The 11314-nt window shown below is 43.2% G+C and overlaps 1 protein-coding gene across 1 annotated transcript; it reads left to right on the top strand.

Moving 5' to 3' along the window:
• The first annotated feature begins 717 nt into the window (after positions 1 to 717).
• PENK (proenkephalin) lies at positions 718 to 5761 on the top strand. Its single transcript, XM_006923978.2, has 4 exons — positions 718 to 851; positions 952 to 1010; positions 1474 to 1614; positions 4774 to 5761. The coding sequence occupies exons 3-4, from the start codon at positions 1477 to 1479 to the stop codon at positions 5434 to 5436; spliced, it is 801 nt and encodes a 266-aa protein (XP_006924040.1). The 5' UTR covers positions 718 to 851; positions 952 to 1010; positions 1474 to 1476; the 3' UTR covers positions 5437 to 5761.
• Positions 5762 to 11314: the final 5553 nt, after the last annotated feature.

The following is an 11314-nucleotide window of genomic DNA, read 5'->3' as shown; positions in this document are numbered from 1 at the left end:
GGTAGAGGTGGGTCCCCACCCCTCCCACCGCGGCTGAACGGCGCGCAGTGCCCGGAGGAACACCGATCCGGATTAGGCTTCACTGCGTCCACGCTTGGCGGGCGATCTTGCTCATGCGAAAGAGGAAAAGCTTAGTCCCGGCATTTTAAGATTCCCGAAAAGTTTCAATCATTTGTTTCTTTAACCATTAACTGAGCGCCTATTAAGCGCCTGACGCTGTTAGACACTGCAGCAAGGAATTCGGAGTCTAGTGCGGGGACAACACTAGATAAATGATAAATGACGACATTCAGGACGGCTGCGCTTGGTGCCCACCGCGACCGCGAGGGCGCCACAGGAGGAGGCGCAGAAGGGGCAGGTTCACCAGCTCAGAGGGTCTCCACTGCATTCCAGAAATCTAAATCTGTCCATCTACCCGCACCTTGGCTCTCCCCTAGAGTCCGCACCCCAGGGAGCGCAATTTCAGTGACTTTACCCGGGGCGGGGGTGGGGGGTGTCTTGATGTCATTTAATCCTCTCCCCAAATTTCCTAACTACCTTGGTTTGTCATCCCGCCGTGAGGAGAGCCATCAAGCTCTCTCTCCCTCCCACCTCACCCCTCCGGGGCAGGGAACGGCGGGTGCACCAGCCCGGACAGACCCCTCCCGCGACGGCGTCGGCGGGGCTGGCGTAGGGCCTGCGTCAGCTGCAGCCCGCCGGCGATTGGGGCGCGCTCGCCTCCTTCGGTTTGGGGCTAATTATAAAGTGGCTCCAGCCGCCGCCAGCCCGGCGACAACGAGGAGAGGTGAGGCAGGCGCCCTGAGCCCTGCAGCCCAGCTCGAGGCCCCGCAGCGACGCCGACGACTGCAACGGTGAGGACGGCGTCTGCCCACCCTCTCCCTTTCTCCCAGCCGCTTCTCCCCTGGACGCCCCTCGCCCCTGACACCTGCCTTCTTCTCCTCTTCCTTCTAGCGCCTCGAGCCTGGGACTCGGTTTCTCCCGCCAGCCTGCGCCATCCCGACAGCGTCAATGTAAGTGAACTTGTCCAGAGCTCGCCTTTGCTTGCGTGAGTTTGGGGCCGGCCGCCTGCTCTGTTCTACGTTTCATTGCACGGGGTTCCCCAACTTTCTTCTGGTCCCTGTTTGTGACCTGGGTCAATGTAGCGCCTCCCCAGGCTCCCGCTTTCTGCGCATTTGGTCTTGGCTGTTCTCTCCAAAATCCGGCTCGCGGCAGCGGATTCCCAGAAAGACAGCCTAGTGCCCCCGGCTCGGGGTGACAGTACCAACCTGGGAACTGCAAGACCATCTGAGCTGTCCTTGAGCCTCTCCAAACGGCGTCGGTCGGGTGGTCAGGGGCCCAGGAAGAAGTGTGTCCCTATTCTCTCTCGCTCTTGCTCCACAAACCCCCATTTGGGACTGTCCTGCCGAGGGTCCCTCGGAGGGACACGCTTTGCGCCCGGGCAGGCTCGAAGTTCTCATCCCTCTCTCTCTGCAGCCCATGGCGCGGTTCCTGAGACTCTGCACCTGGCTGCTGGCGCTCGGCCCCGGGCTCCTGGCGACAGTGCAGGCGGAATGCAGCCAGGACTGCGCGACGTGCAGCTACCGCCTGGCGCGCCCGACAGACATCAACCCGCTGGTGAGTGTCAGCGATGTGGGTGAATCAGTAGCGGCCACGCGCGGCGCATCTCCTGGTCTCTGGTGACCCAAGTGTCTCGACGGTTCCCCCAACGCTGACCCACGTCCCGCTCTAGCTCTCAGCTTCCGAGACCCACGACTAGCTAGGGCCCTGTAAGGGCGGCGATGTCTCCACACAACCTACTTTGTTCTAACCCGGGAGATGAGGGAGTCCTGCTATGTGCTATCTTCAGCACCTCGGAGAGCACTGGGTTGTCGCCTCGCTTCACCTGTCCCAAGGAAGATGCTCAACCGCCCCAACTCCTAATATATCCCAAGGGCCCTTTCGACACACAACCATCCTCACACCTTTCTCGAAAATAATGTCATTGTGACATTTCTTCTCCTTTCTTCTGATTTCATTTCTCTAACCCTTTTAACATCAGGCTCCTCTACCTCTTACCCTCACCTGTGGATAGGGGAGAGCTAAGGGATGAGGGAGGGATAAAGGGAGTGGAAGGGGAGAGCTCAGTAGACAGGAGAGAAAGGTCAGCAACTGTCTCACAGGCAAGTGATGCTGAAATTCAACTTCTGTCGTGTTGAATGTGCTTTTGTAAAACCTACTATGACAACAGTGTGATTCGGCTATGAAAAAGGCACAGGTGAGGTGGCCAGTGTCCAAAGATGTGGGAACAATGCAAAGATAAACTAAACCACAGGGGCTTAGGGGAAAATTTTTTTTAAACTGAAGACGAAAAAATCTTATTCTAATTATAGTCTATGTATAACATTTGAACGGCCCCTGGTGCCCTACTGAACCAGAATCTCTGAATGTGGAACCCGGGAAGCTTCATTTTTAACTAGTGCCCCAATGATGCCTTTGCACTTTTCTCAATTTGTTGAAATTCTGTGATGACTTCAACAGTTCTGTAGAGAATAATGTATTCACCTAAGGAGTTAAGCTCCTCACTTTGAAGAAATTTTGAAGAAATTGAGCCTTTGAAGAAATTTTGTTATGTAGATGCAAAAAATAGGAATAAAAATTAAGGAAAGGATTCCACAAAATCCAAGGCATATATTTCAGGTTAAATGTTTGTTTCATTTTAATTACCTGATTCATTTCATTCAACATGTGCATGAGCTAACATGGCCTTAAAGAGAAAACACATAGTAGAGCTTTATATTTAAACTATGAGGAAAATATTGCATCTTAAATAGGGGTAACAGTCCTCTCCATCCATCTTTTCTTCTTGCTAATTTGTTTTATGTTTAACTGATTTGTTTTTTATGGGGGGCTTACATTTACGGTTGTTATTTTCTCTGTGATAAAAGCTTTGTTAATGACTATGTTGTTAGAATGACAGGCAGCTCTGGAATTTTAGCTTAGATGCAAAAAAGACATAAGAAATGAAGTTGCCTAGCCAAAACTATATAGTAAAATCAAAGTAACAAATATTTATTGAGCTTCTACCATATGAAAGATATTTGTGCTTGGTTCTGTGACGGATGCAAAGATAAGCAGGCATGCCATGACTTGCATCCAAATCGAATTTATCATCTGATATGACCTTCACTAGAATGCAGAGTGTGATAAATGCTACAAAAATGCATAATATATAAAAGCATAGAAATTAATTTAACATTGCTTTTTAGTACGTGTGTTGTTCTGATTATTTGCGATTATTTGTTTTTGAAGGAATCTCAACATTAAAAAGCATTTTGGTAATAGTATACAAAATATTCAACATTAAGTTTTGGTAAAGAGATCATTTAAATTGTATTGCAGAATGGAAATATGATTGACACCTGAACATCTTAAGTTTTTAATGACGTTTTGATTTCTTAATCAGATATCAAGAATCAAACAGGATCTCTTTAACTAGATCACCTTTAGATGTCTTTATATATGCATATATTTAATTTTCTTAGACACAAAGCTTAAATAATCATCGAGTTAAATATATACCTTAAAGAATTATATTGCACTCATAAAATGCTTTCTTTCATGGAAAAAATAATATGTGTGTATTTTATATGAATTAATATATACCAATATAGTTTTAAATACCAAGAAAGGGCCTGGTTTTCTAAATCAAGTGTCAGTAACCTGAGTTCTATAAGTAGACTTCAGTGGGCTATAAAAATTCCTGAAATATTCAGAAATAGTCTATGGATTTTGTAAATGTTCATGTCGCTTTGTATTCCTTTTATCATACCCAAGTGATTTGTTGAATAGAAGAGACTCTTAACAAGATTATTGGACTATATAGCCTAACTATTACAATGATTATGATTTAATTACTATGTAATAAAAAGGAAGGAATTATATATGGATCATTACTATTTTGTCAAATATCATGATTTCCATTGGAAAAGACTTTTTCTGTACACAGATAACTAAATGTTAAGAAAAGAAACATGAATAATCTAAACATTTGCATATATATAATTTTATATTGGACCACATAATTACAAACATTTGGTTCAAGATGATTAAATCTGTTTTAAACAATCGAGGAGGAGCAAAACATCTCTACTTTCACCAAATCAATATGTCATAATTAAAATAATTCATAGAATTTAAATTGAGTTATTAGACTGTCTTTTTTTCCAAACTTATTTTGAAATTGTTTTTCTTTAAGGATTGGAAATGTTTACAGGAATATTGGATACCATTTCAGGTAAAATATTAACACAAGAAAGTAAACAAACCTTATATTATTAATATTCATTTTATCTGTAAGACAAGAAGATAAAAAAATTGGGGGGGACAATGTCCCTAATTAGGATAAATTTCTCCCTTTTGGTTAGGAAAAACTCAAACAAAATGAAATCAACAGTGGAAAATTATCCAGTGAAAATAGGTTGTGCAGGCAGCCAATTTAGGTTAAAATCAGGTGGAAAAAAAGTTTTCAAACTATTGAAATGTCACAATATATGCACTCTGTTAAAAGTCAAAGAAAATTTCTCATTCGTTTCAATTAATTCTTCACAATTCCCGTTTCGATTTTCCTTTGATTTGCCTGTTCAGTATGACAAAGTTTTAATAAGAAAGTGGAGATTACTTTATTCTTTGGGAGTTTCCATATCAAAGCAAGTATATTGTAGGCCACGTAAATCTGTTTGCTTAATAAAATCGGAAAAGCCTCTTTTTATCCTTAAATGGAATTCTTTTCCCCAGGCTTGCACACTGGAATGTGAAGGGAAACTGCCTTCTCTCAAAACCTGGGAGACCTGCAGGGAGCTTCTGCAGCTGTCCAAACTCGAGCTTCCTCAAGGTGGCGCCAGCACCCTCCGAGAAAGCAGCAAACAGGAGGAGAGCCATTTGCTAGCCAAGAAGTATGGGGGATTCATGAAAAGGTATGGAGGCTTCATGAAGAAAATGGATGAGCTTTATCCTCTGGAGCCCGAAGAAGAGGCAAATGAAGGTGAAATCTTTGCCAAGAGATACGGGGGCTTCATGAAGAAGGACGTAGAGGAAGATGACGGCCTGGGCAATTCCTCAGACCTGCTGAAAGAGCTGCTGGGAACAGGAGACAACCGAGAGAGTAGCCACCACCAAGAGGGCAGCGATGACCAAGAAGTGAGCAAGAGATATGGAGGCTTCATGAGAGGCTTAAAGAGAAGTCCGCAATTGGAAGACGAAGCCAAAGAGCTGCAGAAGCGATATGGAGGCTTCATGAGAAGAGTGGGTCGCCCGGAGTGGTGGATGGACTACCAGAAGAGGTACGGGGGCTTCCTGAAGCGCTTCGCGGATTCTCTGCCCTCCGACGAAGAAGGTGAAAGTTACTCGAAAGAAGGCCCCCAAATGGAAAAGAGATATGGTGGATTTATGAGGTTTTAACACCCTTTCCCATCAGTGATCCCTGGCATCAGTGAGCCTTCCTCTGCCCCGCAGTGAGAGACAGCCTCCGTGATCGCGTTTTATTGTCATGTGTTGCTTGCACTCTGTAGTTGACTTTATTGGCTGGATAACTAACTACACAATTTGCAAGTTTTCATTTCAGGTCCTGCGTTCTTCTGAGAGTCTTTAAGTTCCGTGTTGGTCTATTGCAGCTGTCTTGTTCTTATGCTAAAATAGTTTCTTTCACCTTGTCCTTTATTTTTGACAAAACGCCAATAAATGCTTACTTGTATATGGATATAATAAACCCATTACCCCAACTGCATAACATTCTTGCAGGTCTCTTCTTCTCCAAATCCCTCATTCACCTTTGGGTTTCCACAGTAAATCCTAACCTCAGAGACAGTGAAACCATTTGCTTTTGACAGAGTTATCTCTGGCCTCCTTCTCCAACAGCTGTGACTGCCAAGAAAAGAAAAAAAAGTTTTCATTTAATTCCTTATACATGAAATCTTAGAGGAGTAAATATATTAGAGCAAAATAAAATGTGTCTCCACTCTCATTTCTAGAAATCAGATATATGAAGAAAACTAAAATCTAATAAAGAAACTAGCTATACCCTCATATATATATATTAAAAATCTGCATTTAGATCCATATATTTGTTTCTGTTCTTTAGCAAAGTATTTTAGAAGCTAATAAGAAATTAAAGATCATTTATTTTAGCTCCATTTCACAAATGAAAGTGAAGCCCAGAGAAGTTAAGTAGTTGGCCCAAGGTTGCCCAGCAGCTAAAGGATAGGAAAAAAAAAATTGAGACCCAAACTTCTTGTTTTCATGTAATGTCTTTTCCACTCCAGTTACATATCTCTCATCCATGTCACTAGCAAAAGCTAGGGAAATCTGGGACTACATATTGTTCACTATTGTACCCCCTAAACCGCAACCACACTGTTTTTCAATGTCTGATAAGCAAATATATGAATGAATGGAGAAATGTGGTGACCAGGTCACTGAGAAAAGTATTATGGATGTTTTATAAGGTAAATTCTCACCACACAAGTTGCTTATGACTATTTCATGCGAATTAAACCATTTGAGACAACATTAAGGTACAAAAAAAGTAACATTTTTTTCTTTTTCCAATTGAAAATCCCTGCAGCGAAACTCCTGTCCAGTAAGTCTTTTATTCGGGACCCTCATTCATCCTCTTTTTTGTCTTCTTTCTCAAAAAAATCAGGGTTTAGCAGTTCAGGAAAATAGAGAAAGAGTCTCTGATCTGCAGTCTAGCACTGCAAGGCCACGTGCTCCATTCTGATGAGGCAGCTCCACTGTCTGAGGTAGTCCAACCCTCCAACGCCAGCCCTGCCAGAGTTCTCAGGACTCCACATGGCCATGAGCTATTAGAAGACCCATCTCCTCCTAATGGGTGCAAGGGGTCACAGGTCCCCAACACTCAAAGAGCCTCACTACCATCTACCTTCCTGATTCTTAGCAAACTTTTTCTTCCAGGCCAGAGCCCTCCTTCTTCTCAACTAGAGATGCAGGTAATGTAGGTGTTTGAAGCCAACCAGGAAGAAGGTGATAACCAGTGGCTGGCCCTTGGACATCAGTGTCAGGAGCATGAGGAATGATGGGACTGGAACGCATCAGGGTTTTGAGGTCTCTACTCAGCTTTACCCAATTGTCTCCCTTGGAAATTCCAGCCTCATATTGCCAGACTTTTCCAAAGAAACTGAGACTTAGATTTTCATGATAATACCTCAATTTTTTTTAATTTTGGCTACTGATTCCATTTAAAACAGTGTTAAGGGTGAAAAAGGTGAAAGATTTAAGAAGTGCAAATTGCCAGGTATAAAAATAGTCATGGGGATGTAAAATACAGGATAGGGAATATAATCAATAATATTGTAACAACTGTCTGTCGCGTGGGTACTAGATTTAGGGTGATCACTTCATCAGGTATACAATTGTCTAATCACTACATTTTACACCTGAAACTAATATAATATTGTATGTCAATTATAAATAAAAATATATAAAAAAATAAAATGCTAAAAAAAAGTGTGAACCAAACAAAACCCATCTGCAGGTCAGATTTGAGAGACATGGAATAGCCTTTTGAGAAAAAATGTCACTTAATTCTTTCTACTACAACAAAGGATTCCCAAACCTTGGAAACAGGAATCCCGCCTCCACCCTAGAGACAGTTAAGAGTAAAATGCCTTTGTCCATCTCTGATAAGATAATAATGAAATTATTATGTTACAATAACACAATACGTGTATACATCTCACACAATATATTTGAGAAAATAACACAATTCACAACCAAATGAATGTTATTTTTCCAATCAAGCACAGTCCTTTAAGTAGAGGTCCTTTCTTTTCTATTTTGGGTTAGCTGTTTAGACTCAACTAAAACACTTGGAGTGGTTAATAGACAATTGTCTGTCCCTCTAGTTCACCACCTTTCACCTCTGCTAAGGGCCCCGCAATGCCTGAGTGTGACAGTGTTACTCACTCTTGTATTTCCTCACCCCTGCTTCCCCCATCCCGCCCCAATCCCTGGTGGAGAATTGAGAATCAGGATTTGCCATAAATGTTTCGGGAGGGAAGGAACAGGAAAAAGGGGTAAAGAAAAAGGAGAAAAAGCAATCGGACAAGATGGCTCCTTTAGGCGATTACGCAGGCTGCTTGCTCCTGCTCGAAACACCAAATGAAGCACAGTCCTGGGGGCCAGGGCAACCTTAACAGTAAGTATCAGCGGTTGTCCACAAAATGTGATTCGAGGGGGGCTGTGTAGGTTTTCCTATGTCCCCAAATATCTCCCACGTCATCCACCCTTTAGTCTGAAATTCCATCATTAGAATTTTTGCTCCTTTAACCCTAAAGACTTTGATTTTCAAGAATTCCCTATTTAAATTTTACGGGGGAGTTGCCTAAGAGTCACCTACTAGGTGGCTATTTTAGGGAGGCTATTTTAAACGCAGCTAACTGGGCTCTGACCGTGGTACTCGGTGTGCGCTCCGCACGAGTGTCTGGTTTCCGTAAACCCGGGAGGACCAGGGCTAGAACTCTTCTGGGATAAGACTCGTTGTTAGACGGACGGACTGGAGTCTAAGGTTAAGACAACTCAAACCGCCGCTGACCTGAGAGCGTCTCCAGAAAACGGCGTGAGTGCCGTTGGAACACAGACCCACCTAACTGCAGAGGGCGCTGCTACTCCATTCCGGACCTTTACCTAGTAAGTGGGCTCCCTGTTTTACCTCAATTCCACTCACTTGGGCCACCCCATTCCACCTCCAAGCCTAAGTCCTGGTCTGGGTTCCACTGAGAGTTAATAACTCTGTGAAATCTGTATGTGGACTCTGGGGCCAGGCTGCCTGGGTGAAAAGCCCAGCTCTCTGTGTGATGGGACTCTCTCCATGCCTCTTTCCTCATCTGTGACTCATTAGGTGGTTGTAACAAGTAACCCTGTTAACATATACAGAGTGCTCAAGCCTGGCCTAGCATACAGTCGGCACTTACAGGGTTAGCCACAGCTATTGCTCAGCATCCCAGTTCTTAGATGTAGGTCTTGAGCTTCCCCCCCCTCCCCCCGCCCTGTCTACCCTGGGCCTCTCAAGGACCAGGGTGCTAGCTCACCCTGTGTGTCTCAGGAATCAGGTGCTACCTCACCCTGGGTCTCTCAAGGATGAGATACTATCTGTGAGCTGCAGTCCTGGTCAGAGCCTGAGAATACCCAAGGAGAGGGTTTCCGCTTCTACTAGTTGTGTCCCAGGAGGCAGAAACCACTTGCGGTTTCCCTGTAATATTCCTCTTCACTTTTTCAATTTTCTACTACAAACAAGTAAAACCCGTATAATGAAAAAGTCATCCCCCAAAAAAGGCGTGAAGAGTTTGAGCCTTGAGCTACAAAGATTTCTCCTTTGAAGATGAAGGCAGGGCATACAACTTTGCATACTTTGAATAATATGAATATTTATAGGTTTTTTTTCTTGAAATGTACATAAGCACCCCACCTGAAACAATTCATTCAGTCAACAAATAATGGAGCCACCTACGTGACTATCTGGTGGAAAAGTATTGCAGACTGAAGGAACATCTAGTGTAATGCCCCAACATGGGAACGTGCGGATAACCGGAGGAACAAGACTTACAAGGCCTTTTGCAGGCGTGGAAAGGGCTTTGAGTTTTAGTCTAAATGTGATAGATAAGGATTCGACGTTGAGAGCAGGTCAGTGATGAGAGAGGCCGACGTGTGTAAGCCCCAGCATTTGCCTTATAGACAAGTTTCCTCGCTCCTCAGTCTCCTGAGAGAAGTGTGTATTAAGTATCTGTCATCATTTTGCATCCTTCAAAACATCTTGGTTTACCCAACAACAACAACAAAAAACCCCATGCAATTATATTATTGACCAGGAACATGTGTCTCTGGAGAGAGGAATGCAAAACTCACATCAGCAGAGGGAGCTAGGCAATAGCTTAAACATGTCCCTCTATAACGTTTGTTTATACTTTTTCCCTTAGCTTTTTTTAAATCAAATGTAATACAAATCTACAGGGAAGTCCACGCCTCGCAAGTATACATCTCACTGAATTGCTACAAAGAAAATATACCCATGAACCATCATCCAGGGCAAGAAATAGAACATCACTAGCACCCAGATAACTAGCTCTCTCTCATCCCCAAAACACCACTCTTCTGACTTCTATCACCATAAATTAATTTGCCTATTTTTTAATTTTCTATAAAAAGAAAACATTATTTTTTTCTAATTACATAGTTCAACATTATATGTATGAGATTTATCCATGCTGCTGTATATAGCTGTGGTTTATGAATTATTATTATTATTTTGCCATGTAGTACTCCATTGTATAAATATGCTGTAAATTCCATTCTATTACTGCTGGGGACTCCCTGATTTCAATTTGGTTCTACTGCAAATACTACTACTATATGCATTCTTGACCATACGTCTTACCAGAAGTGATGTATTTCTCTTGCATATATAACTAGGAGCAGATATATGCCAGTTCATAGAGTGTGCATATGTTTAACTGCAGTTTGTAATACCAAACAGCTTTTAAAGAGTTTGCACTCGTTTGGACTCCTAACCACAGTGTATGCCCCACCAGTATTTTGGATCGACAGTCTTTTTTAATTGTAGCCATTGTTTTCATTTGTATTTCCCTAATTATTAAGGAGGTCAGGCGCCATTTGCCATTTCAGTATCCTATCTTCTTGTAGTCAATGACCTTAACCCATGAAATTAATCCACGAGCTTTTTTAATACTCTCATGATTCATTTCTTAGCTCCCTTTTACAATCCATACAAACCTGTCCATGACCCTACCCACGACCCTGCCCACAGACTGACTCTATGGCATTCCTAGCCAAATACTAGGTACGCTTTATGTTGTTCCTGCCGTGTTCTTTTATGTTTAGAATATCCAACTGCAAATACTACTACTATATGCATTCTTGACCATATGTTGTTCCTGCCTTGTTCTTTTATGTTTAGAATATCCAGGGAGAGCATTTGGTAGAGCAGCCCTACCCAACCGGGTGCCTTTCAGTCTGCTGGGTCTCTCTGCAGGCTCCCTTGGATTAGCAGACCTGGCAATTCCCCCAGGACCATCTTCAGCAAGGTAAGAGGAACAGATCATTTCTAAGGGGATTCACAGGTTTTGATGATTGAGTTGTTTTAAGGAACTACTTCATCCTAGGCTTTGCAGACAAGCAGCATCTTCCTGGGCCAGTAAACACTCGCTTCTCACCTCTCCACTAGGGGGAAGGAGATCTCTCATTGCTCTCTTCCTTGGAGAACCCTGGAGGACTGGAAGGCCTCTGGCATAGCCCCTGGCTGCTA

Source organism: Pteropus alecto, unplaced genomic scaffold (assembly GCF_000325575.1).
Source record: "Pteropus alecto unplaced genomic scaffold, ASM32557v1 scaffold87, whole genome shotgun sequence".
Classification (NCBI taxonomy): domain Eukaryota; kingdom Metazoa; phylum Chordata; class Mammalia; order Chiroptera; family Pteropodidae; genus Pteropus; species Pteropus alecto.
This window is presented reverse-complemented; position numbering and strand designations above follow the sequence as displayed.

Coding starts and splice junctions, on each gene's coding strand:
- PENK (XM_006923978.2), top strand. CDS start 1,477: ATGGCGCGGTTCCTGAGACTCTGCACCTGGCTGCTGGCGCTCGGCCCC. Junction 1,615..4,773: donor CGACAGACATCAACCCGCTG/GTGAGTGTCAGC, acceptor TCTTTTCCCCAG/GCTTGCACACTGGAATGTGA.